At 38.9% G+C, this 20269-nt stretch overlaps 1 protein-coding gene across 1 annotated transcript in view; it reads left to right on the forward strand.

Moving 5' to 3' along the window:
• LOC139461157 (disintegrin and metalloproteinase domain-containing protein 10-like) overlaps positions 1-20269 on the forward strand; it is a 59278-nt gene that overhangs the window by 14222 nt on the left and 24787 nt on the right. Inside the window, exons 2-6 of the mRNA XM_071242719.1 lie at positions 15044-15179; positions 16210-16331; positions 17027-17198; positions 18339-18444; positions 19068-19244. Of these exons, the coding sequence (XP_071098820.1) occupies positions 15044-15179; positions 16210-16331; positions 17027-17198; positions 18339-18444; positions 19068-19244 (713 nt within the window). The remainder of the gene's footprint in view (positions 1-15043; positions 15180-16209; positions 16332-17026; positions 17199-18338; positions 18445-19067; positions 19245-20269) is intronic.

The raw sequence follows: 20269 nt of genomic DNA on the forward strand, positions 1-20269 counted from the left end.
TAAGTTTTGTGTACATTGATCAATCGGAAGGGGTTTCTAACGGTGTGGTCAGGCTTGTTGACTTGGTTGATGCATGTCATCGTATCCCAATTACGTGGATAAACAGGCATAAAATTCATATGTGCATGAAACATTAGTCCTTTTCCGAAGCTATATTTATTACCGCTAAGCCTTATGCAACAACAAAAAAAATTGTGTCCTAGATATGTGGTACGTGCTCAGTTGCATAATGCTTTTCTTTGAGGAAACTGCTTTTGTTTCTTCTGCTAATTGGTTTGAATAAGGTCATGGAGTATACATGTATTTCCTCTTTTTCACACATCAAGGGAAGTGATAACTGCCTACATGGACTGTATGGGAGAGGGGGAGGTGCCCGGTTGATATCAGGTGATACAGGCCTATTTACCTCCTGCAAACACTTCCTCGCCAGCGATTTAGTGAATAGGTTGACACAGAAGGGATAGAAACTAACAGTTTCAGTCCACTATTCCTTATAATGATAGCATATAGCAAAACCCTTAAAAATGGCAAATTTCTACTGGTCCTTATGATACCTTAACTATTGGAGTTAGCAAGGACTATAGTGCCAATTTCTAACGCTGCGTGACAGGAGCTCTACCTCGGCTTTCTTATGCTTGTGGTCTCATGACGCACCTGGTCGTATTACATATGTCAGTGTGTTCAAGGTGTAGCTGAGAGGGTAATAATAGCTGTTATTCATCACTCAGCGAGTCGATCTTCAAGTGTCATGTGATGAGGTGGTGATGAAGGGATTTGATTTGTTTGATGATTGACTCATGACTGACTCAATCCATTCTTTGCAGTGAGTGATTGTCAAGTGCCAGATGTTCACTTGACCTAAGGCAGTTTACTGATGGTATCTGCCGTGTTGAGGTTAACCTGTCCAGGAAGTCAGAGATGTAACATGTGCCGTCTTTTGTTTGATTTTGTAGACAGGCTGTTTCTGAAATGGTTCCAGGGTTTCATCTGGACCTGCTCAGAGGCCTATATTCCGGACCGCCTCTGGTCTAGTGGTAGAGCGTCTACCCGGGGAGTGGAAGGTCCGGGGTTCGATCCCCGGCCGCGTCATACCAAAAGACGTTAAAAGATGGTACTTGTTGTTACCCTGTCTGGCGCTCGGCATTAAAGGGCTAAAACAAGGACTGGTCGGCTCGGAGTCAGTATACTGTGTCTGAGTGGGGTATTCATGCTAAACTGCGGCATGGTATCTCAGTGTGCTGGCCCTATAAATCGGCATCAGTACGGACTAGTACAAGCAGCCACACACACGTGCATGCACGTCGCTATATAAGTGCAATAATATTGGACGCGACGTTAAACCCCATTTCACCTCACCTCAACTCTATATTCAGTCCATGAGTCTGCAGCTAATGTCAGCATTTATTCCCGAATTGGGTGCAGAAATTCCCAGTTTATGTTGATATAGTTAGGCTGAAAAAAATAATAGACTTGGTTCTCAGGCACTGCCCACATCATCATAAAGTTCATTACTCGTTTTCGTTTTTGTTTCCATTTTCAATTTTTTTTGTGTGCATTGTGTTTAAGTATTAGGATTTTTATATTTTTTTGAAAATGGAAGTATAAACAAAACATGCAGACTTTATGATGATGTGGCTCATGCCTGAGAACCAAGACTATTATTTTCTTTAGCCTTATGAATGATATTATGGCTTTTGTAGAAGGGATAACAGGATTTCATAGATAACAGCATAAGTATGAGGAAAAGGCTTCAATGCTAATGTCTACATTATTGCTTCAAGCGTGTTAAACTAGATGTAAAAATACCACTGAATTTAAGAAAATAAGAACTTATAAACAAAATCGCAATTTTTAACAAAATAATGATTGTTTCCCAATTTGCCTGCCAAGGGCACTTATTTGAAATCCAAGATTAATCCCTGGGTGTGTTTAGCTTCAGGGATCTTGTAACTTGTTTCAGTTTTGATCAAATTTCAGACCTTGATATTAACAGCCTGGGTGTGATACCACTAATGAACTCACTGAGTACACTGTAGCTTATGCTGAAGATCAACCACTCGTAAATCGTGAACAAATTAAGCATAAACGTCAGTGGGTCCTCGAAATGTTGTAAGTAAAATATTTAGGGGCCTCTAGATCAAAATACCACCGAGGCAAACATGAATGACCTCCTTTTATTTTGAACACTGGCAAAGTTACATCTGGACAGTGTTAGCGGTGATAGTCTCCCATACACAGCAGAATTTCTGTCATTGACAGTGAAAGGCGGAAGCATGTTATATCAAGTGAGATGAGAGGAGTTTAATGTCGAGTTCAAGATCACTGCACATTTATAGCGGCGTGTGAGGTATACAGGTATAACTTACTATTTAGTTAACTACACAGGTAAAATGATTCAGGTGTAAAAAATCAGGTATAAATACACCGGTATAACTAATTATTCAGATATAAATACACAGGTATAACTAACTACACAGGTGCACTTATTATTCAGATATAGATACACAGGTATAACTAACTATTCAGATATAAATACATAGGTGCAACTAACTATTCAGGTATAACTAACGCCGTGATATAACTGGAATACTGTTAAAAGCGGCGTTAAACCCAACTCACTCACTCAGGTATAACTACACAGATATAATTAACTATTCAGATATAGATACACCGATGCACTAACTATTCAGATATATATACACAGGTATAACTAACTACACAGTTATAACTACACCGGTATAACTAACTATTCAGATATAGATACACAGGTATAATTAACTATTCAGATATAAATACACAGGTATAACTAACTACAGAGGTATAACTAACTATTCAGATATGGATACACAGGTATAACTAACTACAAAGGTATTACTAACTATTCAGATATGGATACACAGGTATAACTAACTATTCAGATATAAATACTCAGGTATAACTAACTATTCAGATATAACTACACAGGTATAACTAACTATTCAGATATAACTACACAGGTATAACTAACTATTCAGATATGGATACACAGGTATAACTAACTACAAAGGTATTACTAACTATTCAGATATAGATACACAGGTATAACTAACTATTCAGATATAACTACACAGGTATAACTAACTATTCAGATATAACTACACAGGTATAACTAACTACAAAGGTATTACTAACTATTCAGATATAAATACTCAGGTATAACTAACTATTCAGATATAACTACACAGGTGTAACTAACTATTCAGGTATATAACTACAAAGGTATAACTAACTATTCAGATATGGATACACAGGTATAACTAACTACAAAGGTATTACTAACTATTCAGATATAGATACACAGGTATAACTAACTATTCAAATATAAATACTCAGGTATAACTAACTATTCAGATATAGATACACAGGTATAACTAACTATTCAGATATAGATACACAGGTATAACTAACTATTCAGATATAGATACACAGGTATAACTAACTATTCAGATATGAATACACAGGTATAACTAACTATTCAGATATAAATACTCAGGTATAACTAACTATTCAGATATAACTACACAGGTATAACTAACTATTCAGGTATAACTACAAAGGTGTAACTAACTATTCAGGTATAACTACAAAGGTATAACTAACTATTCAGATATAGATACACAGGTATAACCAACTATTCAGATATAAATACTCAGGTATAACTAACTATTCAGATATAACTACACAGGTATAACTAACTATTCAGGTATAACTACAAAGGTGTTACTAACTATTCAGGTATAACTACAAAGGTGTAACTAACTATTCAGGTATAACTACAAATGTGTAACTAACTATTCAGATATAACTACAAAGGTATAACTAACTATTCAGATATAGATACACAGGTATAACCAACTATTCAGATATAGATACACAGGTGTAACTAACTATTCAGGTATAACTACAAAGGTGTAACTAACTATTCAGGTATAACTACAAAGGTGTAACTAACTATTCAGGTATAACTACAAAGGTATAACTAACTATTCAGATATAGATACACAGGTATAACCAACTATTCAGATATAGATACACAGGTATAAGTAAGTATTCAGGTACCACAGGCACTCACAATAATGTCTGGATATACATTTTGAAATTTAAGAGCACAGCTGATTATTATCAAGCTGATGATGAAATATCATTCAGAGTGTTTAGAGATGGACACAAAGAGAGCTTGTTGGCACACTCAAATGCTGAAGCACACCAGAACATCCCTGCAAGTATTTCCCACGTCACATGACCTACAACTGTAAGATGGAGTGAGCCAAGCCACCCTTGACCGCCTCCCCTTTGATGTTGATTCTGCATCGTCATGGTTATCATGAGGTCATGTTTGCTGACTGTACCTGACACCAGTCTACTTATTCTTATCTCATATTCAAGGTTGGCTGGCACTCAGGTATGGTTTAACACACTGCTAGAGGTTGTACTAACACAGAGGTTACACATGACACATGACAAGCATATTGGATTCATTTGGTGTTGAAAATACACAGTTATGTTTCTCGATACAGTCAGTGGATGCAAGTCGTGTAATCCATCATCCGCATTATTTTGAAAAATATACCATGATATACACATTATTGTTATGTAGCTCTTTAGTATTTATCACATTTTTTTATAACTTATGGGGCACGGGTGGCCCAGTCATCTAAGGTGCCGAGATTCGCTGTGCAGAGTTGCGTCCCTTGGGCATGCCAGAAACCTTTGGCTGTGGGTTTGAATCTTACTGTAAAAGGCGACCACCCTTGTTGTAAGAGGCAACTAACGGGATCGGGTGGTCAGGCTCGCTGACTTGGTTGATGCATGTCATCGTGTCCCATTTGGGTGGATCGATGCTCATGATATCAATCACTGGATTGTCTGGTCTAGACTCTATTATTTATTGACCGCCTTCATAGTGCTGGAATATTTCTGAGAGTGGGGTTAAACAACAAACCAAACAAAGATGAAGGAGCAAGAGGTTGCTCTGAAACGTCGTACAAAGAATAAAAGAAGTTGCTATACATAAAAAAGGTGTCATGTATTCATGTTCTTCCAACTTCTAAATGCCTATTAAAGAACATTAAACCTCATTTCAACTCGGCACCTCCTTCAACTGGAATTATGATGTACATTTAAGGTATATGGAGTGTACAATCGGTTGTGACTCACTGACGACAAAACTGAGGGTCAAATAGGAAGACATTTACGGTACAGTCAATCAAGCTTTACAAGAGCTGTTATGCCCGCTGCTTCTGGTGAAGACAACATGAATGAATGGTTAACACTAACAACAGTGTATGTGACACAGCACAGGCTTATTGCGTGAATAATTAAACTAATGATGACGTTGTCATGCACACACCCAGCTTGACGAGGTGTGGTATTTACTTTGTAACCAGCTAACATGTAAACATGGTATATGAAGGCTTAGGCTGTTAAATTTACACCAAAATCATGATTGAGTACAATATTTCAAGGCTAAATCTGTTGTATCAGGTGTATATGAACTAATATTACACTGTGCCAAAAACTTCTGTATATTTAGTACAATATTTCTAGGCTACATCTGTTGTTTCAGGTGTATATGAACACTGATGAACTAATATTACACTGTGCCAAAATGTTCTGTATATTGAGTACAATATTTCAAGGCTACATCTATTGTATCAGTTGTATATGAACTAATATTACACTGTGCCAAAATGTTCTGTATATTGAGTACAATATTAAGGCTAAATCTGTTGTATCAGTTGTATATGAACTAATATTACACTGTGCCAAAAACTTCTGTATATTGAGTACAATATTTCAAGGCTAAATCTGTTGTATCGGGTGTATATGAACTAATATTACACTGTGCCAAAATGTTCTGTATATTGAGTACAATATTAAGGCTAAATCTGTTGTATCAGTTGTATATGAACTAATATTACACTGTGCCAAAATGTTCTGTATATTGAGTACAATATTAAGGCTAAATCTGTTGTATCAGGTGTATATAAACTAATATTACACTGTGCCAAAATGTTCTGTATATTGAGTACAATATTAAGGCTAAATCTGTTGTATCAGGTGTATATGAACTAATATTACACTGTGCCAAAATGTTCTGTATATTGAGTACAATATTAAGGCTAAATCTGTTGTATCAGGTGTATATGAACTAATATTACACTGTGCCAAAATGTTCTGTATATTGAGTACAATATTTCAAGGCTACATCTATTGTATCAGTTGTATATGAACTAATATTACACTGTGCCAAAATGTTCTGTATATTGAGTACCATATTTCAAGGCTAAATCTGTTGTATCGGGTCTATACAAACTAATATTACACTGTGCCAAATTGTTCTGTATTGACTTGCCTAAACATATAAATATTGGCATCAATTTCGGCACACTATAGCGGTACTACCTAGCGGACAGCTCCCTCACTCACTGAGATGCGGAGGGGCCGTGTTATCCCGTATGGAAGCACACACAGGCTAAATGATGAAGTTGTCGGATCAATAGGCGAGAGATGGGGATTTAGAGATTGGGCAAACACTGACAGCCGGAGTGTTTGATGTGGCTTACTGAGTGGCCCACCTCGGCCCGGCCAGCCTCTCACAGTGGACCTCTGTTTGCTGCTAGCCATGGGATGGAACATCTTGGAAAAGTTGTCCAACACCTAGGAAAACATTGTAATCAAATCATAGACATGTTTGATTGAGGGATAAAGTACTGTTGTTTTCATTTGATATAGGCAATGTTTGATGGGTGCCTGATCATGTTTTATTACAATTTTGATTGGAGGATTTTGTGATTAAGTACTGTTGTTTTATTAATCTGATTAAAGACATGTTTTATTAGGGATTGCATGACAAATTACTGTTTTTTTTATCTGATTGAAGACATGCTTAATTGGTGATTATGTGATAAATTACTGTTTTATTATCATGATTATTCTGATTGAGGACATGTTTAATTGGTGATTATGTGACAAATTACTGTTTTATTATTCTGATTGAGGACATGTTTAATTGGGGATTACATGACAAAGTACTGTTTTATTATCTGGTTAAGACATGTTTTATTAGGGATTACATGACAAATTTCTATTTTATTATTCAGATTGAGGACATGTTTAATTGGGGATTACATGACAAAGTACTGTTTTATTATTCTGATTGAAGACATGTTTAATTGGGGATTACATGACGAAGTACTGTTTTATTATTCTGATTGAAGACATGTTTTATTAGGGATTACATGAAAAAGTACTGTTTTATTATTCTGATTGAGGACATGTTTAATTGGTGGATGAATATGAAAAAGTACTGTTGTTTTACTCTGAGGACTTGTTGAATAGGTGGAGAAGTTACTTTTGTTCTCTTATATTTTCTGAAGCGTTAATTTGCGATGCCCATTTCAGATGTCCTCCGCCATGATATTCTTGGATTTTTCTAAAAGCAGCCTAAAACCATATGTCTACATGAAACTAGTTGTTACATATTAATCACATTATTCTGTGGTTGACGGAAGTTTTTAAATTATGTGTTACTTTTATCTTTGTTATCTTGTTCAGCTGAATCCAGTTGTCACTCTACCCGTGAAGATCTGGGGTAGAATAGGTCTTTTGCAACCCATGCTTGCCGTAAAAAGCAACTATGCTTGTCGTAAGAGGCAACTCACGGGATCGGGTGGTCAGGCTCGCTGACTTGGTTGATGCATGACTTCGATCCCAATTGCGTGGATTGATGCTCATGCTAATACTCAACTCACTGGATTGTCCAGATTCGATTTTTTAGACCTCTGTCTTATAGCTGGAATATTGCTCAGTGCGGCGTTAAACAACCAACGAACCAGTTGTCGCTCATTTTCTGTAGACCCATACAACCCGTACAGAATTCAAAATTAAAGGAGGTCTAGGGTCGTTGAGGTTTGGCTTACACAGCGTTCCCATTTACCGGTAATTACCAGTTTTTGACCGATAAAATTAGGCTTGGACCGGTAATTTATATGACTGCCAGTCCCTGTGGACCGGCAAATAAAGTACCTTTTAAATATTTGTCGTTGAACAAAACATCGGTGATATTCATTTTAGTACATTTTTCGAACAAAGTCAGCTTGTCTGTTACCACCATTTGTAGCAACTTTGCCTCGAAATATTAAAAAAGAGAGAGAAAATTGTGAATGAAGTTTGTGTGAATGACGTGTAGATCTAAGTCACTTCCGAGATGACATCTTTGCAATGAACATGATGTTGAAAGAAATAAAACCTAATAATTTTCATGCGTACTTTTATTTGTTGAAAGTTGGGACTGGCAAAAATTAGGGGGGACTGGTAATTTTTAGAGTTGCCAGACCACAATTACTGGCAGTTTCAAAAGCCAGCAGGAACACTGCTTACACATAAAAATCTAAGACTGCTGAAGTTTTTAACAATTAACATGAGGTTGTTCCAAGGACATCTTACTTCCATGCTTTGTTTCGAGCTCTACCACAGCAGCCAATGTTATAGTTAGGCACAATTTATTTTTCCTAATATACTGAAAAAGAAAGGTTTGAGATCATGAATATTTACAGGGATTTTTTTTGAAGACTGAGCACACAATTTCATAATAATATTCTCAAAAATATTCATGGTCCCTTATTTCTTTAGTAAATTATAGAATGAGACATGCCAATGTACCACAAGTTGTTTAATAATGATAATATCTAAGTATTGGAATAACGTCAATCCAGTTGATGATACTGTGTCATGTTAATCCCCCACACAGTGACTGTTAGTAGAGCTGACCAGACCAGACTGTTATATAGTGGACATTAGGAGTATGCAATAGCCCAGTATATCTCACTTTATGGTCAGTTTATTACCCATGAATGATGATATGTTATGACTTATATCTCCCGTGTCTGCTTGCCTCAGCAGTGGGATTTTGTGGCAGGTCTGTCTGTCTTCAGTGGGACTTTATCAGGTCTGTCTGTCTTCAGTGGGACTTTATCAGGTCTGTCGTCAGTGGGACATTTTCAGGTCTAGCTGTCATCGAGGGCCCTTAGTCAGGTCTAGCTGTTCACAGTGGGATTTATCAGGTCTAGCTGTCATCGAGGGTCCTTAGTCAGGTCTAGCTGTTCACAGTGAAACTTTATCAGGTCTAGTTAGCTGTCAACTTCCTTCAGCAGGTCATTAGGTATTACAGGATTTAACTTTTTGTCTAAGGTCGTGGAGTTGGATTCACAAATCAAGCCATGGCGTCCTGGAGGACCTTTTGCACGGACGACCAGATTTGGGGGGATCAGAGCTCGACCATGCCCAAAAATCTATATATATCTCTCATTCTTCAAAGTATCATGAGTGTAGAGTCACATGAAACCATTATGAAAATCTTTAGTTGACATATTTATGACCAATATTACCAATTCATTTGTGTATTTCTGCTTGACGTCCTTTGAGTATATATACATACCAATAAGGCCTAACAAGACGGATCACATTACTTCCAAGTTGACAATAACAAGCATGAGTCATTTCTGCTTGCAACACAGGTAGAGTACTACATCCTGGTTGAGATGGGGGTCAACATGTAGGGGTTGGAGACAGTCGAGGCTCTACATGGGGTGGGGTGGGAGACAATAGACGTGTTAGAAACAATCAGCATCCAGTCTTCGTTTTTCTTGGTACAAATGAGGACTGCCGTAGGATTCCAAGGTTGTTTTTGTGTGCCTTGGCATCAACAAGGGCTGGGACAATACACCAACTGTGCGATCCAATATGTATCATGATACCTTGTTCACGATCTGATACGTATCACGATACTTATATGTGCTCTTATCTGTGTTGCATAAGCCATCTTTTTCACAGACAGAATAGGGGACACGGGTGGCCCAGTCGTCTAAGGCGCCACGATTCGCTGTGCAGAGTTGCGTCCCTTGGGCACGCCAGAAACCTATGATTGTGGGTTCGACTCACGGTTCTAGGTTTGTCAGCACCATACCCATGCTCGTGGGTTTCACCGAAGTGGTAAACGTCTTAGACCTGCATCACTTCGGGCTTTCCTCCATATTAAGCTGACACGGTGTGATATCTGGAATAATGTTAAAAGCGGCGTTAAACCCAACTCACTCACTCACTCACAGATAGAATAGTATATACATGGCACACTGACGATTTACAGTTGGCAGTGTCAAGTATGGCACAATGGATGAAAATACTTACTTTCTCTCTACTAATTTTCACTACTAATTAGTGTTTGGTGTAACAGCCAAGCCGTAAACATTTAAGGTATGAACCAATATTTTTTACTTTGTGTGCAACTGTGATCGATACTTCTATCTCGAAGTAAAATATCGCGATCCACTGATGCATCGGTGAACGAGCCAGCGCTAGCCTCATCACTCAAAAGTGAGTACCATCAAAGGGATATTTGTGTTCTGTTATGTGTTTCTTGTGTTTTCTGAATCAAGGTGATAAAAATGAAATCAAAGTCTTTAGAAAGCTGACATCTGATTGGCTTACGAAATCATTCTCAGCTGTTGAAACTAACAGTTTCAGTTCACTAGTCCTTATAATGATAACATATAGCAAAACGCTTTAAAAGGGCAAATTTCTGCTAGTCCTTATGATACCTTAACAATTGGTCAGCTTGGCAAGGACTATAGTCTGGAAGGTGATTTAAGGTACCGACGTTTACTACAATATCTGAAAAACTATCGGACCTACTCCAGTCAAAGTTGGTATGAGATATATAATATAGTGATAGCTAAATAGACAGATTTTTTATTCATGCACCGATTGTCTTTAAATGTAATATCCAGTCACGTATGACTGTTTAATAATCTCATACGAACTTTGACAGGAGTAGGTCCGATAGTTTTTCAGATATTGTAGTAAACGTCGGTACCTTAAATCACCTTCCAGACTATACAGGACTAGTGCCAATTTCTACGGCTGCATACTTCCTTCATTTTGATAAGGTGTCAAAGTTCTCTCACTTCACTTGACGTGACCTGCCATGGAGGGGTTGTGAGATCTTCACACACAGAGGTATCAAATGGAGTATAAAAAAATTCCAATTACCGTTTTCGACGTAATAAGCGCCCAGCTCTAATAAGCGCCCACGGCGATATTTGCTGATATATTGGCAAGTGAACAATCCTAATTAGCACCCCTTCTGATTGATCAGTGTACACAATACCTATTTATTCGTGTATAATACGCACTCGTCTGTTATATGCACTCTTAATTATGGGCATTTAAATTCTGGAAAAATATATCTGTAGTATATAAACAGTCAGGCCGTCAGCATAAACCACGAAATTTATCTTTCAACTCTGTTTTTTCCACCAAAATAATATCCGAATAAGAGCCCCCTATTTCTAATTTTGAGAGCGCCCTGGGCGCTTATTACGTCGAATACGGTATACTGAGATCATAGGTGGTAGACAATAAGTGTTCGAGACATTTCATGTTTTCTGACTTTTTCAGCCTATGTTGTAATCATGTGACGATTCTTTGAAGGTCCGACTCCATACTGACTCTTGCTATCAGCTATACATATCTACTTCTTGAATTAGCGACAGGCATTCTTGCATGGAAATGTTCGTATATTTCAGACACTAGGGGGCGCTTAGGTCCCAGCATGCTCCAGTGAACACATCAGCCCTGCAGGTTTTATCAGCCAATTATGTATTAACGATGACGGAAATGTCACTCTCAGGAGTGCTTGTCATTTAACACGTATCATGCAGGTATGCCTGATCAGTCAGCTGGAAAGGGAATGGTGTATTGTTTGTGTTAGGGAGGAGAGGTTCTCAAGATTTGCTGTGTTGGTCATTGGGAGAATTACAGTCACTAAGTGATGACATGGCTTGTGATAGGTTGCGGGACATTGTCCTCATTGCGTGTATACCATTGACTGGCATGTATACCATGGCCACCAAGTACTAGATCCTGCAGAGTGGGGACCACCTTTAACATGTCCACCAAGTACTAGATTCAGCAAAGTGGGGACCACCTTTAACATGCCCACCAAGTACTAGATTCAGCAAAGTGGGGACCACCTTTAACCATTCGTCACCACTCGCCCCTTTCCGTAACCTGCAAGAAGACTCGTCCCCCTATCGATGAATGTTATGTGCGAACATACGACAAACCAATCAGAACACGCATATGATTTCAAGTTCTTAGTCAAAGAATCCCTCAGAAATAATTTTTGATTTTACATATGTCTTGCATATAAAAATATACCCAAGGCACAGTTAAATGTGGTTAATCATACTGTATAATTCTGCATGTCCAGATGTGCTTTAAATTGCATCTGAAATATATATAATATGTGGGGAAATACATGTGAACCCATAACGCGACGAGTTGACAATTATTTTAGGTATGCCCGTTTGTGCTCAGACGGAACCCGGTCTCAAAAATGGCCATGAAAGGGGCACGAGTCGCTATTCGGCTTGTCCCGGAATAACACAAGTTGGTCACGAATGCACCTTTAACATGACCACCAAGTACTAGATTCAGCAGAGTGGGGACCACCTTTAACATGTCCACCAAATACTAGATTCAGCAGAGTGGGGACCACCTTTAACATGTCCACCAAGTACTAGATTCAGCAGAGTGGGGACCACCTTTAACATGACCACCAAGTACTAGATTCAGCAGAGTGGGGACCACCTTTAACATGACCACCAAGTACTAGATTCAGCAAAGTGGAGACCACCTTTAACATGACCACCAAGTACTAGATTCAGCAGATTGGGGAACACCTTTAACATGTCCACCAAGTACTAGATTCAGTAGGCTGCCCTTGATGGGGTATTCTGCGGGTTAGGATATATGTTCCCAGTAACCCATGCTTGTCGAAAGAGGGTATAAAATCAGTTTGTCAGGCATGCATAGAAATCGATTATTTTTCAGTTAGCTTGCCCAGATGTTAGATTGAGTTTTTGTAAATGTGATAGTAAAATGAAATTGTGACAGCTTGAACACAGATTTCAAGCAGCTGCCCATTGTTATGAAGCTGTAAAATGACAGAAAATATAGAGGTTATCACGCGAGTGTGTTTGGGGATGGTAAATATCCTGCATTAGGAATAAACATTTTATTCCTAATACAGGATATTTACCATCCCCAAACACACAAGCGTGATAACCTCTTTATCATATAATGTCATTCTTTAATTCTGTGCTTCAAAATCGCTTTCCCTCTCTCACAAACATTACCGAAACATTGCGAGTTTTCCTGGAATGCGCGCATTAATATTTATTACGTCACAGGGTAAGTGATGTGTCAGTCGGACAGTGACAGTAGCCAAAATAGTTCCAACTAAAATCTGTTTCTTATACAGAGGCGAAGCAACATATACGCAAAACAACAGTTGTTTTTAATTGCCTTTCGCGGGAATCCATCGGTCGATCCGCTAGAGTAACTGCCCTTTGTCAAAGGGAAGCTACTCTAACCCTAGTCTATGAGACGTCACGGCCACTGTCAGACGTTGTTGACAGTCGATCTGTCCTGTCATTACGTTAAGAAGTGTAGTCAGATGTACACACAGCGACAAAACGAAACAAGGTAACAATTCAAACATAGTTCGGCCCAATCCAACTTTTTTAATATGTGGAGAAGGTTTTAAGCCGCAGAGGTCTACAAGCACTGACCCCGCTTAACTAGGCCTCGTGCCCTCGCAGAATTGTTTCAAAATTTATATCTCCAAAGTTGTCAAAACTTATAAAATGCCTTAGCTACGTCACAGTTAGACACTGATTCTCAGTATATTAGACTGTTCTTTTGATAATGATAGCAATTATCCCTGTAGTTTATCCAGATTCCCGATGGTTAATTCTGACTCGATCGCCGAATGACGAGGGCGACGCCATGTTTGTTTACAAACAGTGAAAGTAGTCCTACTTGACCTTTGATATTTGCATCTCTATCCGCATATGACCCCAACGGATATCGTTTTTATCCGTTGGCTTTATCCTGCCGAGAAACCTACCCATTATATGATAAAGGGGCTTATCTAGGCTTGCTCAGATCATTCAGATAGTGAGTGAGTGAGGTTTTAAACCACTTTTATAAACCTATTCATTGGGATTGCTAGTAAGAGACTTCTTTCTATAGGCATTAAAACCTATTGTGAGGTTTTACTTTCCAGTCGGCTTAAATCTCATAAACAGGGACGTTGTAATGTCCCTGGGATTTTATATAATACCCCAGGGATTTTATAGGATATTCAAGTCATATTTGCTATAATATCCCAGTGATTTTATATAATGTCCTGGGTATTTTATTAATATCACTTCCGTTCAGATTGTAACATGTAATGAAATGTAAAATCAATTGACAAATATTTTCTTTATATTCCCGAGGATCGAACTTGCAACCTTCATATCTGTAGCCCAGTGAGTGTACCACAAAGCTACAGAGGTGTTGATAAGCCTCACTGGTTTTTAGAATGTCGTTTTCAAGCACCGTACGCCAGCAACAGATATTTTACACACGTTTCCTGAGGTTCATGGAAAGTTTGTTCGAAACATAAAAATGTTGATAAATGTTGTTTTAAGTTTCTATTTTCGGTTTATAAGTATGGAAAAATACTTTCCCTTGGTTTTGGTAGACAGAACATGCCCTGGGGGTCGGGAAAAACTGCAGGGGCTTCGCCCCCTTGGTTTGTCCCTCTCCCCAGGGCATGCGCTGTCTACCAAAACCTCTTGAGCGTGTTTCTCCTATACTTAGCAATATTGCAGCAATATCACTGGGGGGGAACACCAGAAATGGGCTTCATACATTATACCCATGTCGGGAATGGAACTCGATTCTTCGGCGTGACAAGCAAATGCTTTAACCACTTGGCTACCCGACCACCCCCTTGATAACATAAAATATCCCATACCTGATATTGTCATGGCTAATGATAAGGCTTATAGCTCCTGTTTGGGAACTGTGACAATAGTTTTGTTAAACAAATCGAATGTAGGTTAATATGAACATGGTAAATGAAAATGTTGAATTTTTGTATTCTTTTCAGAACAAAAATCCTTGACTGACTACATCAATCATTATGAGGAGCTGAGGTTGGACACAGTCAGTATTCACCGAGACCATGAACGTGTGCGTCGGTCTCTAGACTCACATCTATATCTGCGCTTTAAAGCTTTCAACAGGTGAGGTCCACTTGAAGAATGAGGGAAGTGTTACCTCCCTTGGATTTGTTTAGTGGAGTAACCTCCCTTGGATTTGTTTGACAGAGTTCCCTCCCCTGGATTTGTTCTGTGGAGTTTTTTTCATTTTGATTTGTATGCCAATTGCTATCTAATTGTTTCAGCGTATTGAAAACTTTGTCCAAATTCAGAAATGATGTGGTTTTCTATTGAAAAAGTATCGCCTTGCAGAGTTGGTTTCATATGATTGTGGGTTCGAGCCCCGGTTCGCCCCGATTATGTTTCTAGGTTTGTCAGCACCATACCCGTGCTCGTGGGTTTCACCGAAGTTGTAAACAGCTGAGACCTTCATCACTTGGGGCTTTCCTCCCACATTAAGCTGACACGCCGTGATATAACTGGAATAATGTTAAAAGCGGCGTTAAATCCAACTCACTCACACAAATATAATACATTTATATACATCATTTTTAATGTGAAATATATCCAGACATGTTCATGTGTCATGTCTTTTATCATGTTTCTCACATCGAGTGATGGGTAAGCAGATATTCGAGTGAACATATCTCCTTCCCCCGTTACGAAATGAGAAAAACATGATAATTGACGAGATACATGGAATATTCTATTTATATATGTTTTGTGTCGTTGTCTACTAGCAAATTAATATTTTTCATTGCAAATGTAAAACCTTGAAACATTAATTTTCCCTTCTTAACACGGAGGGATGTTTCACCACCCCTTGTAAGTAGTTCCAAGTTTACAAAATCTTAAAAAATGTAACAAAAGTATTAATAAATATTTGATATCACTAAAATTCTTTATCAAACATTTGGATTTGATTATATACAAAATCAACTTTATAAAAATCTTATTCTTGAAACTTCACCCTGAAGTATATTTTAGATAATGTTATTTTTGTGTGTATAATTTTCACTTTTCATGTATCCAGTAAATGGTGAATGATTGTTTTTAAAATCCCTGATGTGAATTCAGATTAACTTATCTTATTATATATTTTCTATTTTTACAGAGATTTCCACATAAAATTAGAAAAGGACACGTCCGTTTACAGCCCGGATCATGTGACATCCGGCTTTGATGGACGTTTTCAACCAGTAGATACATCATATATATATCAAGGATCACTTGTAGGTGAGTCGGATAGGGGTTGGATAACAACTGTTATACCCTGAAATGTTTATGAATCAAGGATCACTTGTAGGTAAATCCCTTTTAGTCTTGGGTTGGATAACAACTGTTTTACCCTGTAGTGTTTATGAATCAAGGATCACTTGTAGGTAAATCCCTTTCAACCTTGGGTTGGATAACAACTGTTATACCCTGTAGTGTTTATGAATCAAGGATCACTTGTAGGTAAATCCTTTTCAGCCTTGGGTTGGATAACTACTGTTTTACCCTGTAGTGTTAATGAATCAAGGATCATTGTTTATGAATCAAGGATCACTTGTAGGTAAATCCCTTTTAGTCTTGGATTGGATAACAACTGTTTTACCCTATAGTGTTTATGAATCAAGGATCACTTGTTGGTAAATCCCTTCAACCTTGAGTTGGACAACAACTGTTATACCCTGTAGTGTTTATGAATCAAGGATCACTTGTAGGTAAGTCTTTTTTAGCCTTGGGTTGGATAACAACTGTTATACCCTGTAGTGTTTATGAAGATCATTAGGCCATTCTGCTGAGGCCGTAGCACACACTAGATCTATTATGGAGATTGGTTATTTGATGTTAATGAAAAATGCATCTGTTTCGTTCCAATTCCAACTACTCCAATATTCCGAGACAGCTGGCAGTCTGACACAGCTAACTCTTGTTGTGTATTCCAGGTGTGCCTCACAGCTACGTTCACCTTTCCATCATCAACGGCACAACTCGAGGTCATGTTCACATCCCAGGGGAGACAACCTACCATATAGAACCGGCAGAACAGTATATGCAAAACCCACACTTCCATTCTGTGATATACGATGAGAGACATGTTGACCTTGACCCTTACAGGTAAGAATGACGCTACGTGAGGACAACATTGTCCTAAGAAACCATCATCATCAGTTGGGCTTCTTGTACAATTTGTAACATAAGGATAAATAGTAGTTTGATTACAGTCTGTCCCCAAAACAAGATTTGTTTCCTTTGACTTTTATTCTTAACATATAGAATATTTTTAAGATTAGTTTTACTCGACTCGGACCTTTGGGTAAAGCTACTGACTGTGATTGTTTGGTGGCGTTGTGAAAAAGGGTTCCAGATATTTCGGTTTCTCTGCTTCGCTGCCGTAAAAGTGTCCGATGTCGTATGAGCTCAAAACGGCGATATATGGGTCAGTTGCAGTAAGCGAGACACATCACGTTAGTGCATGATTTACTGCAGTAGAGTTTATGTATACAGGTATAGGTGATGCCTATATTCGATCAGTAAATAAAAATGAATTAAAAAATTTGGTTACTCAATCTCAAAAGGCTACATTTGGTAATTATGCACACTGTTATGATACTATTTTTTGGTGTTTTTTTTTAATTTTCCTGGGTTTATGTATGCAATCAACTTAAAATTGATGGGCTGGGGTGAATTGTTTTACATATTTTACGCAAAATATCAGCTTCTCTGGAGCTCTGATCAAAATATCAGCTTCTCTGGAGCTCTGATCAAAATTTAAGCTTCTCTGGAGCTCTGATCAAAATATCAACTTCTCTGGAGCTCTGATCAAAATTTGACAAAAATAGTGTGGATACAGCATGTTATTTACAATGAGAAATAATATCTGACATTCATGGGTCCCTTGTGTATGCCATAAACCTGTGATATTGAATTTGATTCCTGGTTTGCCGGAATTATGTTTCTAGGTTTGTTAGCACCAAACCTCCAATGTTGAGTTTCACCTCAAGCTGACACGCTGTGATATAAGTGGATAATTGTTCATTAAACCCATCTCACTCACTCACTCACTCACTCACTCAACATCGCTATATAAGTGCACTTATCTTGGACGTGACGTTAAACCCCATTTCACCTCACTCACTCACTCACTCACTCACTCACTCACTCACTCACTCACTCTTTTATGATGTAATGTCAGTGTCCTGCTGTGTTCTCCCTTGCATGAAAATGGCCTCACCCCCAATTCACTTCTTGTTGCAGACATCGGCGTGAGGCAGACAGGGCGACCTGCGGCAACGACCACCATTTTGAATGGATGAGGCGCGTGGCAGAGTCAGCATATGAGTCGCCAAACAGAGCAAAGCGGGTAAGGAATCTATTGTTTGCCTCCCCGTGGGGTTTCGAGGTTAGAACAGGTCCCCAGTAACCCATTGTTTGCCTCCCCGTGGGGTTTCGAGGTTAGAACAGGTCCCCAGCAACCCATTGCTAGCCTCCCCGTGGGGTTTCCAGGTTAGAACAGGTCCCCAGCAACCCATTGTTGGCCTCCCCGTGGGGTTTCCAGGTTAGAACAGGTCCCCAGCATCCAATTGTTAGCCTCCCCGTGGGGTTTCCAGGTTAGAACAGGTCCCCAGCAACCCATTGTTTTCCTCCCCGTGGGGTTTCGAGGTTAGACCAGGTCCCCAGCAACCCATTGTTTTCCTCCCCGTGGGGTTTCCAGGTTTCCAGGTTAACCTATGCTTGTCACCTCATGAGGATTCCAGGTCAGAACAGGTTAGAGTTTGAGTGGGCAACAAGTAGACTCACTGAGACTTCTAGGGGGGTATAGTGGGTGGGAATCTTCCTGCGACTAGACAGGAGGTGGGGGGCAGAATAATCCCCAGACAAGTTACCCAGCAGCCTTATACTCTACGAACCCTCAGAATTCCTTTAACATTAGATGTACAGATTGTGTGAATTTCTATCCTGCTCATCATGAATTTCTTCTGTCAGGCAACGATGGATCATGAGGAACCCCTACACTCCCACAACAAATACACCGAGCAGTTGAACCGCCAGAAAAGGGCACCCGAGAACCTCGGCACAAAGAACACATGTTATCTCTACCTGCGCTCTGACCCGATGTTGTGGAACTACGTGAAGAACGAGAAGTACCCAGGAACAACACTGGTGAGGACATAGCATGTTATACCATGTGTCTTTCAGGTGATATCATTGTTCTACATCAAGGTTAATTGTTGTACATCAAGGATAATTGTTCCACGTCAAGGATGGGTATTGACCCAGGAACAGCACTGGTGTATAGCATGTTATACCATGTGTTTCTCAGGTGATATCATTGTTCTACATCAAGGTTACTTGCTGTACATCAAGGATAATTGGTCCACGTCAAGGATGAGTATTGACCCAGGAACAACACTGGTGTATACCATCGTTATACCATGTGTGTCTCAGGTGATATCATTGTTCTACATCAAGGTTAATTGTTGTACATCAAGGATAATTGTTCCACGTCAAGGATGGGTATTGACCCAGGAACAGCACTGGTGTATAGCATGTTATACCATGTGTGTCTCAGGTGATATCATTGTTCTACATCAAGGTTAATTGCTGTACATCAAGGATAATTGTTCCACGTCAAGGATGGGTATTGACCCAGGAACAGCACTGGTGTATAGCATGTTATACCATGTGTCTTTCAGGTGATATCATTGTTCTACATCAAGGTTAATTGTTGTACATCAAGGATAATTGTTCCACGTCAAGGATGAGTATTGACCCAGGAACAACACTGGTGTATACCATCGTTACACCATGTGTGTCTCAGGTGATATCATTGTTCTACATCAAGGTTAATTGTTGTACATCAAGGATAATTGTTCCACGTCAAGGATGGGTATTGACCCAGGAACAGCACTGGTGTATAGCATGTTATACCATGTGTGTCTCAGGTGATATCATTGTTCTACATCAAGGTTAATTGCTGTACATCAAGGATAATTGTTCCACGTCAAGGATGGGTATTGACCCAGGAACAGCACTGGTGTATAGCATGTTATACCATGTGTCTTTCAGGTGATATCATTGTTCTACATCAAGGTTAATTGTTGTACATCAAGGATAATTGTTCCACGTCAAGGATGGGTATTGACCCAGGAACAGCACTGGTGTATAGCATGTTATACCATGTGTGT

The sequence above is a fragment of the Haliotis cracherodii genome, unplaced genomic scaffold, assembly GCF_022045235.1.
Source record: "Haliotis cracherodii isolate W230 unplaced genomic scaffold, xgHalCrac1.p SCAF_14, whole genome shotgun sequence".
NCBI lineage: Eukaryota > Metazoa > Mollusca > Gastropoda > Lepetellida > Haliotidae > Haliotis > Haliotis cracherodii.